Source organism: Sturnus vulgaris, chromosome 18, assembly GCF_052056855.1.
Source record: "Sturnus vulgaris isolate bStuVul1 chromosome 18, bStuVul1.hap1, whole genome shotgun sequence".
Lineage (NCBI taxonomy): Eukaryota > Metazoa > Chordata > Aves > Passeriformes > Sturnidae > Sturnus > Sturnus vulgaris.
The window spans coordinates 3,540,417-3,557,506 of NC_142260.1; the positions used below are offsets into that span (position 1 = coordinate 3,540,417).

Below are 17,090 nucleotides of genomic sequence, written 5' to 3' on the forward strand. Positions count from 1 at the left end.
TTTTTCTGTTCTTTTGTACAAAAGCAACACCAGCAGTTCTGGTGCTCCACAATTAAGGCTCCTGGATTTTCCAGGAATGCAAATAATGCTCATATACACACTTGATAATGTTGTAAATATTAATTTGTGGTTCAGTTTCTTCCCTGTTATCCATTACATGACACAGCCATGTTCTTTTTAAGCAGGCAACTTAATGCATTTCTATATTAGAGGGTTTAGCATTCTGAGAATGGATAAACAAAACAATTTTAGTACTAAAAATAATGTTACTTAATACTATTTCAGTCACAAAAACATTTCCATAGACTAAGATAGTATCAGAACTGGCAGGATAGAGATACAAAAAGAAAATTAATGGAAGCAGACAAAACTCCTTGCCAAGACAATAAAGGAAGTCTTTCACGATGGGAGTTTCCTAAATTAAAGCCAGCAATTCAAGAGTGAAGAATTTTAAAGTAGAAGTGATTTTAATTCAAGCACACCAGAGTAGGACAGAAAGTTTGAGAAGTATAATGACCAGATGCAAAAATGAAAATATTTTAATGTAGAAAGCTAACACATTACAGAAAGTCTTCCTAGCTTTCCATGGCTAAAAGGATGCTGATAATTATGAGAATTACTTGGGATAATCACAATTGTACAGAAATTGAAGTTAAAAAATCAAAACTCATGTTAAATGTAAAAAAAACCCACTAATTTTGTTTTTCTAAATTAACTGCCTCATCCAACAGCTTTATGCAATTCCTTGGTGTTTACACAAATTCCAAAAGAAACACTAATATAACAGAACATTGTGATAAAGTAACAGAGGTAATGTCAGTACCAAATTATTCCACTGTTTTCCACAGCAGAGGAGGAGCAATATTCCACTGATTGCAAACTGTAAAATTTGCCTGACAAAGACATAAAAATGCCATCAGCTCTTCAGCACCATCACAGCTGTGACTTTGTAGCTCCTGCTACACAACAAAAAGCACATTTCCAATCAGGAACTCCTGCTACATAATTAACTAATTGGGTGTTTCTTGGAAGGAGGGGGGGCTCATGCTAATGATTAAAATATTATCAACTATTCTGAATTTCATCTTCAGAGAAAGCCTTTGTCTGTGAAAACGGGAATCTCTCCTACACCCAGCAGTTCTGGAGTCCAGCAGTCATTTTTATTCAGGTATTTCAGGACTTTGTTCCACTGATTATCTGCCATAACTCTTATTGAAACCTGGTAATCCATTTCAGCGTTTCATTTTATTATTGTGCTGTGAAAAACACCACATATATTTCATTATGGAAAACATTTGAATTATTTCTATTTGTGCATTAACATGAAATACTCCCAGTTTTGCTTTTTAAAAAAATTAATTAAATTTTTTACTTAACTCACAATTTTGTATTCACCTTGAAGACTATAAAAAAAGCCCCTGGACCAAAATCCTTTTCCTCATGAAAATGCTGCCAGGATAATTCTTAAGATGACTTGAATAAATGTTCTGTACTACAGTCAAAAGCTTTAAGTTAAATGATTTACACCACATTTTGCTCTTTTAAAAACTCTGAAAAAAATCACCTATTTTATATAATTCTATTTCATTCTCAACAAAGGTACAGGAACATGGAGTACAAATGAAAAATGGGCAGCCATGCAGATGATGCCATATCCCAAGGATTTCAGCCAGCCCCAGTCTGCAAAGCTGCAGACTCATTTCTCTCATTCCATTTCAAGCTCTACAAAAAAATTCACATCAGTATCCAACTGTAATTTTATTTGAAATTTTGTGGCTTAGAAGCATTTGAAAAAAATAATTAAAAAATCAGTTTTTCCCTCTCTCCCTCCCAAGAATTACATAATTTAGTCACATAAAAATTCTAAAACAGTCTCCAGTGCTAAAAGACAAATGTCAATTTGAGTGTAATACATCCAAACTGGGAGACATTTTGTTGCATTTGGGTTATTTTTGCCTGAACTAGATCAGCACTCCCCAAGTATACATCAAACCATTAAAAACGACCGACTCAAATTTAAATTAAACACCTGTAATTCTGAAAAATTACACTGCTCTGAATACTGCAATTTAAAGAAATGCTTGTCTATAAATGTGGAAGCCCATTCATAATATCTACACAGAGGAAACTTTACTCTCAGAATAATGTATTTTTATTATGCATTCAAACACTTCTGAATGCCAAACAAACAATTTGTAAGTGTTTTACTGGGGGCAATGCAATGTGGAATATACTCACAAAGGGATGGGAACACAGATGATCATACACAGTTCAAGAATAAAATTTTAGCCATAAAATTTTGGAGAAGATCCTTGAGGGGTAGAAAAATATTCCTGTAACCTGCACCATCAGGCTCAGAGGGGAACACAAGTGTGTCTACCATGGAGTGGATGCAGGAAAGAACTGAAGGGAGTGTCCAACACCAGCTCAGCTGCACGGGGAGGGCACAGGGAGAGGTGTAAGAGCCTGATGGAGAGATGGAGGCTTCAGCCAGCTCTAAAAATGTTGTTTATTGCATAGAGGAGGTTCCAGCAGTTGGGGGTGGTGGGTGAGCCCAGAGCTGCTGGCTGTGGCCAAGCTGTGTGTCCTGGAGCCCCTCTGGTTACAATTCATTATAAAATTTTCATTCCAGAGCATCTTAATACATGACAACCAATCAGCATCACACACTATGCCTTTTACATTTACACACAGCCCATCCAAACTGCTAAAATTACCATATGATGTTAGCCAGTCATTGGAGTTAGGAGTTACATGTTAAACTCTGGGACTTGTTCTGCAGTGGAAATTTCTGAGATCTTTTCTCTACTTGTAACATTGGCTTTCTTTTTTGCCTGTGAAAATCCTTTTGTTTGGTAGAAACATCTTTTGTTTGAGGTGGATTTATCTCTGCTCTAAGCCATAAAAGCTCCTTCTAACTCACTTTGCTCTTTGCCTTCTAGTTATCCAGTCACACTGGCTCAGCAATTCTTTTCTTCTGTATCAAAACTCGCTTTCATTCCTACAGAACCTTCTGTATATCTGCAAAACTCCCCCATTAAATTCCCATCCTTCCCAAGAGAGGTGGCCTCTGCCTGGGGGAGCAGCCTTGCTTCCCTGTGCTGGTGTCCAGGCCAGGCTGGAGGTGCTGCCTGCACTGTGAGCCCCCCAGAAATGCAGCCTGGGGCTCACCACATCCTGCCAGCCTTGGCAGGGAGCCAGGATGAAACGGGGAATCCAAACCCTGGGAATGCGACAGTGGCACTTGTGCAATCACCAAATTGTCTTCCTCGATGAGTTAATAAAGGAAAACATGATTAAAATACATCCCTTTCCTCTTGTCCTTTCTTCCCACACACAGAACAAGATCTCTTTTGTGCAGCACCAAGGAATACATTTCCACTTCATCCACAGCAGTGGCCACGAACCAAACAAGCATGGGTCATTCGTACCGTGAAAACATGGAAAAATTCTTTTATCTTCACGTATAAATACATTTTATTTATATTGTTTCAATTTTAAACAAAATTCCAACGGTATTACTAAGGGTAAACTAAAACCTTTTTCTAACCCAGAAGCAAAAATTTGTTTGTTTTTGTGACATTAACAGTACACACCAAAGTCCACTGTCACTGATGAGTCACATTTTGCTAACAGCTTGTGTCCAATATTTAAAATTTTTAAAAAGCATTGGGACTATTTTTTCTAGAAAAATTCAATTATTACTCCAGGCCACAAATATGCAACCAGTGCTGACTTCCTGTCTATGACTTTAATCCCATCAGCTCTGACTTAGAGTGCGATCAAATCCTGCCTGATCAAGTTTCACAATAGATCACTCACCAGACTTCAGGGAGAATTCTGAAATTTCACCAGACATCCCAAGAGCTCCTAGCACGCTGTACACACTGTGATGCTTCTTGTAATTTTAATTGGATTTGTGTAGAAATACCCTAGACTAGTTTTTAAATAAGCAAAGGCATTAAGACAAGATGGGTTACATCATGCCAGTTTGCTCCCTTCTTTAAATTTTCTGCTGTTTTTACCAAAAATATTTTGAAATCCCTCAAGGCTAATGCATGACACAACCATTCCAGAATCTTACCAACATCACCCCAAGTTTAAAGTTGTGCTACTGCTCAGTTTCTTGGCTTATCTGCTGAACTCAAACAAAACCACGTCCTTCTCATTATTTATACATCTCAAACACTTGGTGGCTGCACTATGTTCAGTAAAACACAATAAATTATTCAGGAATTATTTAGGCAATTGTTCCACTTGTGCTCTGCTTTGCCCTAGATGAGTAAAATGTAACCTAACATTTCATGAACACAACAGTCCTTCCTTTAAGGAACTGTGATGTTGTGGAACTTCTTTTCCTCACTTCACTGGCAGCAACAGGAATTACACTAACAATGAAATCCCATCATAAACTTCAGCAAACATAGATGGTAAAATACCAGACTGGACTGAACTCCATATGCTCTTAGAACTCTACTACACTTTTAGATTTACTACAGATTTTGTCACTGCTAACTTGACTTGGAGCTCTGCCTGTGCAATGACACCAATGGACACGCAAAGGTGTCACTGTCCCATGCACAATTCCTGCCTGTTCCTGGCCACTGAGAACATTGTCCACTCTCAAAAGGGGTGGGGGAAATGAGGTTTAACATGCTGCTGGCATTAAACATGGCATTCTGAGAACAGAAACACCAATAAAACAAGTGCACTGTGCCAAGCACTGCTTCAATCCCGTGGCAGAGGTGAGATAATTCTTCATGTTGGAGCACAGGTTCATGCCAGACAGAACATATTCACTCTAGTCTATGACACAGTTTGGAAAACCTCTAGAGAAGCTGAAAAATCTTCCAAAAAGTATAATTTTTTACTAAAAAAAAATCACTTTACTCAAAATTATGTTTTATCCAGACTGAACCTTAAACTGTTAATCTGAATTTTAACTAATCACTGCAAAGCTAGTGTAATAATCTTATGTTCTGAACAGCACGTCAGTTTGTGTTTAGTATGAATAGTTTTATGCCAAAATAAGTACTTTTGCCAAAGAATTGTATCTAATGGGACATACCAAAGGGGACCATCACTGAACCTGAGGATTAGATCTGGGAAAAACAAAATTCTTTTTCTATTATGCATTAACAGCTGGCTTTTGCAAGTTAATAGTCAGGTTATTTTAATTTTTAATTCAGGTCAGGCACATTAAAAATCTCATCATGCTTCTTCCATCCAGGGACTCACAGCTTCCTGAGTGTATTTTTAGAGTTAAATAGTCTAGGCTATTAAAAAAATATTTCAGAGAACTTTCTGTGAGAGAAATGGTGTGAGATCTTGCTACCCCTACCAAAAAATACAAGTGTGTAGATGAAATTACTTAAATATATTTTATATTCAATCCAGATTTGTACTCTGCTTGATGGTGACGTCAAAACTTGTTTAAGCTTATTTCAAAACTCATGATACTACATTAAAAACTCCCCTTTTACTGTGGTGTTTTTTTTTTTTTTTTTTTTTTTGTTTTTTTTTTTTTTTTTGCCTAATTTAAACTTTACCAAGGTAGGAATCTAAGCAAACACCCCATAATAATCCCTGTACCTATCCAGGTAAAGAGCTATGTGGGTTCTCTTGGTTATTCTCATAAGCAAAACTAAAAAACAGAAAAGAAAAGAAAGCAGAATTTTCTCAAAAATGTAGAATTTATGCAGTAGTCAGAATAAATTGGGAAGAGGGAAATTTCTAAAGCTCATTAGCTCTTCCCTCAAATTAAGCATTTGTGGAAGCAGCAAATGTGAAATAATTCTGCTCCTGAAGGGCTCAAAATAGAGAGAACAGAGAAAGATAAACTTGAATGTAAAGATGGAAGAAAGGGTTTGCTGGGATGAAAAAATTTAACATCTCACCATGCTACCTTAGATTAGATAATGAAATGAAATCAGATAATGAAAATACTCTCTACATTCTTCCCTAAGAGAAATTGTGGGGAATTATGTACAGCTATAAACTAAACCACATTTAAATAAAACGTTTTACAGTTCAAATAATTAGAAGAGGAAAAAACCCTGTCAGTTCATGCTCCATACACGCTGTTAAGTACTTGTTTAAATAAGAAATGTCAAGAAATCTTCTACACATTTAAGTTTTTCAAAATTCCTCTTGCTTTCAACAAATGATTCTGGTTTCTGTGACTGGTAAAGTTTGACATTTTTATTGTAAAAATAACATGACAGAATCTATTTCTAGTTTACAAACCCCCAGAAATTGATTGGACTGTGTAATTTAAATTAAAGATGATTGACTGATTTCTCAGCTTCTTGTTGCAGCAGCCTTGGTTTCCATTCAGCCAAAGGAGGGAATTGTCTGCATTTCACCTCTGGCTACTCAAAAATGTCTCATGGGCCACCTGAAAGGTGGAGGGTGCATTTTTCCATTTCTGGATTATTGATGTGTAGATAAGCTGTCAAAGCCACTGCTGTTTTTGCAATATCACAGTTACCAATTACCAATGACTAAGCACTTATTTCTTAAACTGAGTTGTATAACAACATTCACATTAAACAAAGTTTATTTAATATTGTAAGCAAGTCCACATTCTGAACTTATCTCCTCAGGTATGTACATCCCAAAAAGCAGGACTGGAGCTAGAACTGGTGAAAACACTTCTGCATTTGGACATTGAAATAAATACAATCATACTACAAGAGTTCTGCTTCTGAAATAATTACCTATAAAATTTTCATTATTTATATTTTTGTATTTACTAACATATTGTATTTTGCCACTATCAGACATTATGTACTCCCCCCCCAAAAAGAAACCAAAACAAGAAATTGAAAACCAATATACAGTTGAAACAATCCATTCATAATATACTCCGAAATTAACAACTACACAGATTAAAAACTTAACTTGTACTTTTGGCCAAGTACTTTATTGGCCAACTCTACTACAGTGACCATTGTATTCTATTGGCCAGTGTATGTTTAAATGCCAAATTGAACATAGAAGTACTGCAATAAATAGTTTTTACATGGTAACATCAGAAATTATTTTTTTCTATTATTTTAGTGGCTAAATATAATTCAATGATAATTCTCTAAGCCTGCATTTAGTTCTGGGTGCACGTTTCATAATCATGACCCAACATCAATAAATGTCCTTTTGGAGTAATGCCCATAGCAGTCTATTTGATGATTTCCATTGACATTAATAAATTTTAGAATGAATTTTCCTACCCATCATTTCTCTCCTGTCATGCCTTTCTCCATTTTAACAATGTATATGATGTAAAAAAGCCACAAAATAGCAGTGGTTTGCAAGAGAAACTTACCCTATAGAAGGCAGTTGTCAGGGGCAGCAATGCTGCAGCAATGCTGTATTCTTCTGAGGATGAACAATCCTGCAAGAGAAAACAAAGAAGGAAATCAATAAAACAATTTTTTGTGCATTGTAATTTCATTTCTGCCTCATGGAGTCCCTCTGGCATCCTTCTGATACACAACATAATCTTTAATCATTTGCTATAATGTAAAAATAACACATATTTATGTGTGTGTGTGTATATATATATATATATTTGATTTCTCCTAGACAGGTATTGCTGTGATTCTTCCCACTTTAGAAATTTATCAGCCAATTTCTCATTCATGTGTCTGAATTCACTGACATAGTTTATACATAATAAAGAAAGTTTTCCTCATTTAGGAAACAATAAAAAGGTAATTTGCTTCCATTTGGGTCAAGAGCAAACCTGACTAAAATGGAAGTGATGTGATGACCAAAGAATGCCCTTTCAAAACGTCTCCATGAAGGAAGTGACATTTATGCAATATGAAAGAATCACCTCCACAGCCTCTACAAAAGTTTGGCACAAGGTTAACTTTAAAAGAAGATGAAAACCCATTTTCTTCAAGTCTCTGAATGCCTCATTCAACAGTCAAGTGTGTCATTCATGTCTCTGTAGGCAGAGAAGGCTATGCCAAAGTAAATCAACTTGTAATTGTGCTGATGGGAGTCGTGATTTTATTACGGAAGTCTCTTAAAAGAAAGCAGAATTGGAATGTAACTTAATATTTAAAAAACAAACTACTTGAGTTTTTATGACCATAGGAAAAAAAAAATAGAACAAAAAAATACCAACAAGAGTTAAAAACGATACTTTAAAATAAGTGATCAGGTGGGGTTTTTTTGCCACCTCTAAAAAATGCAATAACTCACACAGTTGTGCTAGACAAACACAGCACCATTGTGCCCTTGGATGATCAATGGACAAACAACATGTCCAGCTAAACAATTCATTTTAATATTTTTAACATCATTGTTACAGTGTGCACTCTGCAATTCAAACCACTCCTATGAACTGTAACAACTGATCAAATGCCAAAATTGAGATATCTCAAGTGTTCCTCCACCAGATTTTACATTTATGTTTTCATCTCATATCAGAGTTATCTAAAACACAGCAACTAGCAAAAAGCTGGCACCAGCCAATTGTGACAGCAGAAATATGAAATCAACCTTACAAAAACAATAATGGTAAGGCTCATTAGGATGTTATTTGTATCCATCTCATTCTTTGTTCTTAAATGGCTGCAGAGTGACTGTGGATTGCAGGTTTAAAACAACAGACCAGCAGAATTCATCACAAGACTATTTTGCTCCTCATCATTTTAAAATCTATTTCAACCTTTGTGATTTTTCAATAACAATTCCTTCATCTTCTGTTACTTTATTCAAACTTACCTAAATGGATTACCAATACCATTACAGTCAAATACAGCAGCATTTAGAAAAACGTTTACACACACCTTCAGGAAAGGGATACAACAAGCTGACAGTTGTGAAGGTTTATATATAATGATGCCCCTTAGTATTGCAACATGCATACAGCAAACCCAAATTAGTTTGTAAGATCTCAGAGCATAAGGCTAAAGGACACAGCCTCAGCTGCTTTCAATTTTCCATTTCTGCATTATTCCCTGTTGTTATCCACATCCTTAATCCCCATTTGGAAGTTAACACATGTATTTTTAGTTTAATATTTGATAAATATTCTTAGTGCTTTTTCACTTAACAAGAACACTTCCCACTCAAAATTTGACTTTCCAATCTTTAAAAATGTGCAACAGCTTTCAAAGAAATACATCTCTTATTTCTGTACATGATTATTTATAACCAGGTATAAAATAATCCATCCTCAATTTCAGGTTACCTACTTAATCCCTTAGCTCGAATTATTTGAAAGAGTTTGGGCTTCTATCCAAAATATACATAAAAATATCTTTATAAAAACTGAGCAATGTATCTTCACCTAGAGAGCATTCAATACTCCAAGAGCTAACATATGTCTCAAAGATATATATCATCACCATATAAACAACACATTAGATTATTTTTCCATTCCTTCCTTCAAGTATGAAATTCTCCACATATTCCATGTCAGCAGTACATGGATTTGCAGTATGGAAGTGTTATCTCTATATGGTTTTTTCCTTCTCCTGTATATGACAAGGAATGACCTCAGTTAGGAATAAATTGTGACACTGTTGTTTTAAGATGAGTGGAAGTAATTAACTGTTTACCTGCTTTGTAGCTCCAAGACAGAATGCCACAGGTAAGAGATGTTGCACTGAAATCTCAACTTCTCAATTTTACAGACAAACCAAAGTACTGGAAATGTCATATATGTGTTGTAGGCAATTAATTTAGACTCCTGAAACAATGCAATCCAGCTGCCTTATATATAATGTCTTTACCAATTGTGAAAAATATCTCTTACTGCTGCTACAGAAGTAGACAAGAATCAAATACCATGAAATAATCAAAGCCTTTCCACCTAATTTGCACAAAATGAAATTGAAACACATCTGGGGAACAAAAATTATTTTCAGCAAATTAATCACCAAAAAAAACCAACTACCTTTGACAGTGAAATACAGGCTTCCACCATGACATATGCAGAGTACTGCTTTGAATCCATGCCTAATTGAGTGAAAACCTGGCACGTGGCTCTGGCCATACTGATCCTATATCCAGACAGTTGCTGAACTCTGCAGCAGATTGGAAGTGTTACAGGAATTCATGTACACTCAAAATAGCTTTGCTACACTGAATTGACAAGTGAATAATAAAAGAAGAATGTTTCTCCTTACATCACTTACTTTGACAAGGCATGTGAATTACTCTTATAGTCCACTCAGTTTAAATAAGCAGGAGAACTTTGGTGGTTTGATATTGCCATCAGATTGCAGAGCTGAGAGCCTGGAAGTGACAGATTTTGCCTGCTTGGCTGGACACATGGGGCTGGCACGGGGAGCACTGATGGATGCTGCAATCTGCAGGTGGCTTAAGCTCCTGGTGCTGGGGGAGAGACACAACTCTGCTCCTCATCCTGACTTCAGAGCAGGTCCTGCCCGGAATTCCTGCTTGGAAAAGCAGGCACTGTAGATCATGAGGAGGCTGAGATGCCCTCTGCAGTGTGCTCCTAGTGATGAGCAGCTGGGAAAAGTCAGCCCAGGAAAAGATCTTCTGTGATCTGCTCCTGGGCATGCAGGGGCAGGAAGGCTGCTAAGCCCTCTCTGATATCCCACAAGAGCAAGCCCAAAATTACCTCTTCTCCTGCATTAAACAACAACTTACACTCAGGGATTTCTGCTTTCTCTTAGTCACATGATAAAAATCTAGAAGAATTGTGTGGAACATCTAGATAACATTGAGGTGGAATTGAAATTCCATTGAGGTGGAATTTTCTTTTTAAATTCATCTTGATAGTGTCTCTCATTAACTGCTACCTGATACAGTTATCTTCCTGCATTAAAACCCATTCTGCTTTAGGCACTAAGCTTTTCAAACACACACCACATTTTTAATAATCTGCAGAAATCCGAGTATGCCAAAAACGTTGGGATCCAATTTTGCCTTACATTCAGGAACACCATAAATACATGGAATTCCCCACAGGTCCGACTATCACATGAAATCACTGTAGCATGCAGTGAATGCATCCAATCTAAAAAGCTGAACATGGCAGCACTTGATCCATACCTTTTTGGCAGCACAGTAGGATGTGTGCATGCTCTGTTAAAAATGCTGCTCATCCCTGCACTGTCCCCCTTGAGAATAACTGAAGTCAATTTTCAGGCATACAAAGAGCATTCATCACCCTGCAGGACTAAGCTCAAAATGAATCCAGGAAAAAAAAAAAAAAAAAAAAAAAAAAAACAAAAAACAAAAAAAAAAAAAAACCAAAAAACTTTGGGGTCAGATGTGTTTTTAAAGCACTAACCCAAGCACGTGTAACCATGTGCAGAACATTGGCTACAAATTGCAGGTGAAACATCAGTTACAAATTCAACAGATGACTTCACTGGTGTCAGGATTTAATCCTAATTCTCACAGATGTATTATGTGGGCAGGGTTTTACTAAATCACAGAATTTTTATCATTGATGCAGTTTATATTTTGGAAATATGAACTGTCAATCCTAATGCATAACCTACTTTTGTCTAAAGCAGTAAGAGAATTCAGCAGTCCAGCTTAAAAAAATGGTTTGTTTGCTAAAAGGAAGAGAGATTGATCAGGTAGAACTGCAATATAATTCATAACTATATTTTAATATTAATGAGGTTATTTTTCATGTTCATTAGCTAGGCTGCATAAATTTTATTCATTCATATGCAAATACAATATTAATGCAAATGAGAGTTTTGATCAAAGAAAACCTATTCTATGTAAATTGCTGTTACCATCAATGTCCTTTATTCAATCTTTGCAGAATCAAAAATTTAAGTAAATAAACTGACAATTTAACAATATCTGATTATAGCTAATGCAATTATATGCTGTCTTGAAAAAACACAGTCCTACTTGGAATTTCCACAATAACTTTTAAAAGTATTGAACTTACAAGTTTTAACTTCACAGATCAAGCCATAGTTAAAATTATAGAGTTTGCTGGAAAAAATGCCAATATGACAATAATCACTTATATTACCTTTACTAGCATCACATAATTAATTTCACAAGGAAGTTTTAAATCTTCTTATTGGACTCATAAGCAAAATTGCCTTTTTCAGTGAAAACTAATGTGCATTTACTTTCTTGCTAATATTCATATGGAGCTTTGTCTAGTGAGGTTACCATCAATGCCAGCTGCTGCTCTGCTTTATAGTGGAACCAAACTTTTCCCTTTTTTTTTTTGGTGACAAAGGTAAATCAAACCTTATTGAAGCAGCTAGAATTTTATTAAGTGGAACTCTCCTGGAACCTGAGAAACAGGATGAAAAGCAGACATACTGAGAAAGCCCACAGAGCTCACTACCTGTTGCCTTATTTTTTTGACAGAAACTACAAGAACTAACTCAAAACTTGGGAGATGTTGCCTTAAAAAATTCTCATTATTTTTAAAACTTCCTGCCTTGGTAAGAATATAAGGAGCTTTTTGAAAGCATTCATTCACAAGAATCAACTCTTCCTTCAGAAATAGCCCTAATGAGTTTTATGTGTTGCTCATTAACACAAGCTTTTAATTTTATTTCTGTTTTGCCTCAACACTGCTGCAGAGATGCACAGTTAATAAAACCAAGACAACTCCTATTGGCTATGGTTTCCAGGTTTAACATTGATCAGGTCTCTGGGCTTTTGATGAGCAGTTTTTTATTTTTTTTACCTGGTCTGACAGCAATAATTGAACACAAATTCCAGATCACAGACTTGACCTGTGCTCTGAATTCTGCCACATGTCCCAGTTCCTTCACCCTCTGTGGCCATCACAGGTGATGCCAGTGCAGAAGACAAAGGAACAGCACCCAGCCCAGGAGAATCCTCACTGATTTCACTTTGTGGTCTTTCTGCCTGATCAGGAGCCTTTGCAATTACCATTTAATTAAGGAACCTATCCTGTCAGCAGCAGGATATTGTAGAGCTGCCATTCCAGGCAGGAGATCCAGTTTTATTTTAGAGTATTTTACTTCCTGAGGAGCTTCATGTTTGTCTTCACCTGGCCCTGAATTCTCCTAAATTTGCCTGCCCTTGATGCACGGTGGTATAAGGAACAGAATTCAACCAAAGCAGTTTCTATACAATTACACAAGCACTTAGTGTTCAGTGATTTTTAACTTTCCTTTTGCTTTACTCCACACACTCACAAGCTAGAAAGTGCAACAGATTTTCTCTGTGCAGCCCCAACCAACTCCTGGATCTGACAGCAAGTGAAAACAAGGAACAACATTTCACTCAAGGAGGAGCTGTCAAACCCCCCCACCCCCCCACGCTTTCTCAATAAATACATTTCCGTCTAGGCTTGAGGTTAGTCATTTCCTCCTCCTCCTTACAAATTACATTTAGGAGATCAGGAACCTCAATTTTTATGTGCATAAATTACACATTTGTCACTGTATTTTTTCCTGTACCCCAAAAGCATAAAAACATTGAACTTTTTTTTTTTTTTTTTGCAAGATACTGATAAAAACAAGAATGCCATCCCTCGCGTCTGAGCACATCTGAGTTTCTTTAACAGAAATGCCATGCATGTTTCTGAATACTGTCATGAGGCCCATGGCAATAAAGTTCAACATACTCAGGCTGTAATCTTCTCCCAAGGAAATGGTTGGGATGCCAAGATGCCTTTTGACTTTTATTTCACAGCAGGGCTTCATTCACAGTGACTCTGTCCAAACCTTAAACTACACCAGCTGTGATACAAGGTCCTGCACAGCAATTTGTAAAAAGTTTTGACAAACAACACTCCAATGATAGAATACATTGCAATTCACGACAAAAAAGTGATCAATATCCATTAACTGCTCAGTTGGAGGGGGTGATTAATTCATAATATATCTAGGAACTGCAGTGCACTCCTAGAGCCCTGGTAGACCAAAACACTTCTGCAGCCACTGCAAAACATTAACATAGGATACTCTGTAAACTGCCTGCTTAATTGAGTTAAGGAACACAGAGAAATGCTTAAGACGTTAAAAGAGCTATTAAAATAGATGCCATATTACAGTGTAGTCCAGTTACATATTAACAAATCAGTTCACAGGTACACAGGGCATACCCCTACTCCCAGCAGCATCTCCCCTCCCAAATTTTAAAGCAGAGTCATAAAGTCATTCACCTTGCTAAACTTAATTTTACTGCTCTTTTGTAAGTTTCATGTGGTTTTCCAATTTCACATACTTTTAATAAAAATGCATCACATCATCAGTGCACATTCTATACAATTTTTACAGCTTAACAGGAATGAACTCCTAAAAAAAATAGGTCAGATTTATATGGGTATGCAAAGTGATTCACTGAAAAATCAATTTTTCACTTTAGAGGGATAACATTTGGATAGAAGTGGAATTTCACATCCATCTTCTATCATGTAATGAGCTGATGCTCAGTTCAAATCAGTTACCAAAAGATTTTGGGTCTAGTTCACCACGGAGAAACTGAACAGTGTCTGATGAAATGTAACTTGGAAGTAGGGCTCACTGAAAATTTTCCACTGAATAGCACATGATAGCAAAATAATTTTTTATTTATGCTAAGAATCCTCAATGACATCATCTTCAGAAAGAGAACTTCTAATCCCCAAGGTTTTCCCCTTGGGAGATTCCATCTGTTGCCAACTGATTTTCTGGGGAACCAGAAACAAAACCTCCAATAACAATTCAAAGAAGGCAAGAACAGGTTTGGGGGTGCTATGGGCTGGACAGAAGGGAGCAAGTCCTCATAGAGAGCATTTCCAGACACAGGAAGAATACAAAAGTGATTTAAAACACAAAAAACACAGCTGACCAAAGAAAACTGGGTCATATTCTTCAATGAAATACTGAGCTCTGTATCTGAGGAAAGAGCAGCCTGTCCTTTGCAGGCTCCTTTGGTGCCCTTGGGGACAAGCTGGGACAGAAAGTCTGGATGGAAGAGTGGAAAACTGACTGCACTGTCAGGGTCAAGGTTTAACATGCAGGTGCTTCTGAATCCTGTTTTCAGGGCCTGATACTGTGGGGAATGTTCTCTTTAACAACATGGAAAATGGCATGAAATGCATCTTCAGCACATTTCTGACTGACATCCAGTTTGGGAGAGTGGTAAATACACTGCAGGGCAGGACTGCTGCTGACTGGAATCACAGCCTGGCAGCCACAGACTGAAAGAGCCTCCTGAGCCTCCCAAAATTCTGTACAAGGGACAGGGTAACCTCATGTGGAAACACGAACTACACACAGACAGCACTGGGAGCCATGTGCTGTGCTACACACATCAAACCCAGTCAAAAATCCTAAAACATTAGTCTCACAAAGAATTCCAGCAGGGGCAAAAGAACAACATAATTAGAAAGTTTACAGATCTTAACTTGAAGCTGTCAGGAGAGTTCACAACTAAAAGAATCCCAAAAAGCCTAAATAAATATCTAAAGAGAAAACAGCATGCTCAACCAGCACAGACAGAAATTATTGGCAAGAAAGCTGATGCCAATTTTATATATCTCTATAAATGTCCAATGCATCCACAGGTCTCTGGCAGGTGTTTGCCTGGCTGCAGCACTGCCTCTGGCAGAGGCATTTTCCACCAACTGCCCAAAATGGGCTCTCTTTTCAATATGTATCTGACATCTTGCTGCAGGACAGCTTTGGGTTTTTTAATCCAACCTTGACAGTGCTGAAAAGTTTTCCTACACTTTTGGCAGGGGCACCAGATAGTCTGAGTACAGCTGCACTGAAGGACAACACGAACGACACCGACCAGCTGCTCCTGCAAGAAATTTTCCTGGATCAGCTTTGCTGCTGCAGCTCCACTCCTGGATCCATGAAACAAGGGCCAGCTGCTGGAAGAGGATATTGCTGGGATGACCTGCAGAATTTCAAGGATGACAAGGGGCATTTTGTGGGTTTTTCTGAGGTAATTGTGATGCTGAGGTTGTGATTCCTGAATCCATGCAGCGAGGGCTTTTCCCTGCTCAGGCACAGGTGATGCTCTGTGACCTAAAATCCCTCCCTGCCAACCCTGCTGCCACACCTCTCTGCTCTCCTTAATGGGCTGGAATGTAAATCTTCTGTCACGTTTCAAAGAGTAGTGAACTTCTAACAACATTAATGGAAGTTGTTGTAGAAGTTGCTGAAGCCAAAAATCAACCTTGTAACAACAACCAGAATTAGGCACGCTGCACATCTTGAGAAAATCACGTCACTAGAGCTGTTATCCGAAATATCCCATTGTTTTCTGGAGAAAAAAAATAAATTCCAGCAATAAAGTGATTTCAAGGACTAACAGTTCATAGAAAAGAACACTTAAAGCAAATCTGGGAAAGTGAAAGACAAATGTTGTACATGATTAAGTAGCATGTTGTAGAGCAGTGTCCACCTTGATTAACACATCAAATCTGTGTGATCAGGGAAGAATGTTGTTACAACGCCTGAAAAGCCCAAGAGATTCAGAGATTTCAAGCCTGCCTGATTTAGTAAAGTGCTCCCTCCAAGATAACATCCATCAATGAAATATATATTCTAATACAAATATTTAAACTATGAGAAAGGAAAACACAGAAAATACAATATTTATATTTAACTTAATGTTAAATATTTTAAACTTTGATTGGGCTTTTCAGTGCATGGGCAGCAGCCACTTCGTTCATACAGATACAGATTTTCTTTGAAATCTTACACTTTTTGGTGGTTCAAAAATAAAAGTACGATAAATGCACAGGAGATGTGGGAACTGTTTCTTATGAAAAAATTAATTTCTTGGCTATTAACAAAATGTTTGCTTTTCTAAAAATCCGAGTGAAAACAAGCATGAAGCATTTTTTTAAGAGGTAAAGACAATGGAAGAAAAAGTAAACCAATTTTGAACTGGCAATTGTAGAACTACCCTCAGAATCCTTCAGTCTTAAAGCTTGCTGAATTGATACTTTTCTCCAGGATTTTTAAATGGCTTCAGGAAATAAGAAGGTTAGAATTCCATTAAGTAACTCCTCCAATTTTGATTACAGAAGTCAAAAAGTAAACTCCCAGAACATACTAGCTGGTCATCCAGCTGAAGAGGCATGTTTGGATGTCCTTAAAAAAATCCCTGTTCTCTGTAAAAACTGGTGGGGCAAACACAACCAG

The 17,090-nt window shown here is 37.1% G+C and overlaps 1 protein-coding gene across 7 annotated transcripts in view; it reads right to left on the bottom strand.

Annotated features, from left to right (window-relative positions):
• Positions 1–17,090, bottom strand: part of SBF2 (SET binding factor 2) — a 231,263-nt gene that overhangs the window by 57,683 nt on the left and 156,490 nt on the right. For all 7 annotated transcript variants that reach the window (XM_088175608.1, XM_014876284.2, XM_014876287.2 and 4 more), the window contains one exon: positions 7,325–7,393. In XM_088175608.1, coding sequence (XP_088031734.1) covers positions 7,325–7,393 — 69 coding nt within the window. The remainder of the gene's footprint in view (positions 1–7,324; positions 7,394–17,090) is intronic.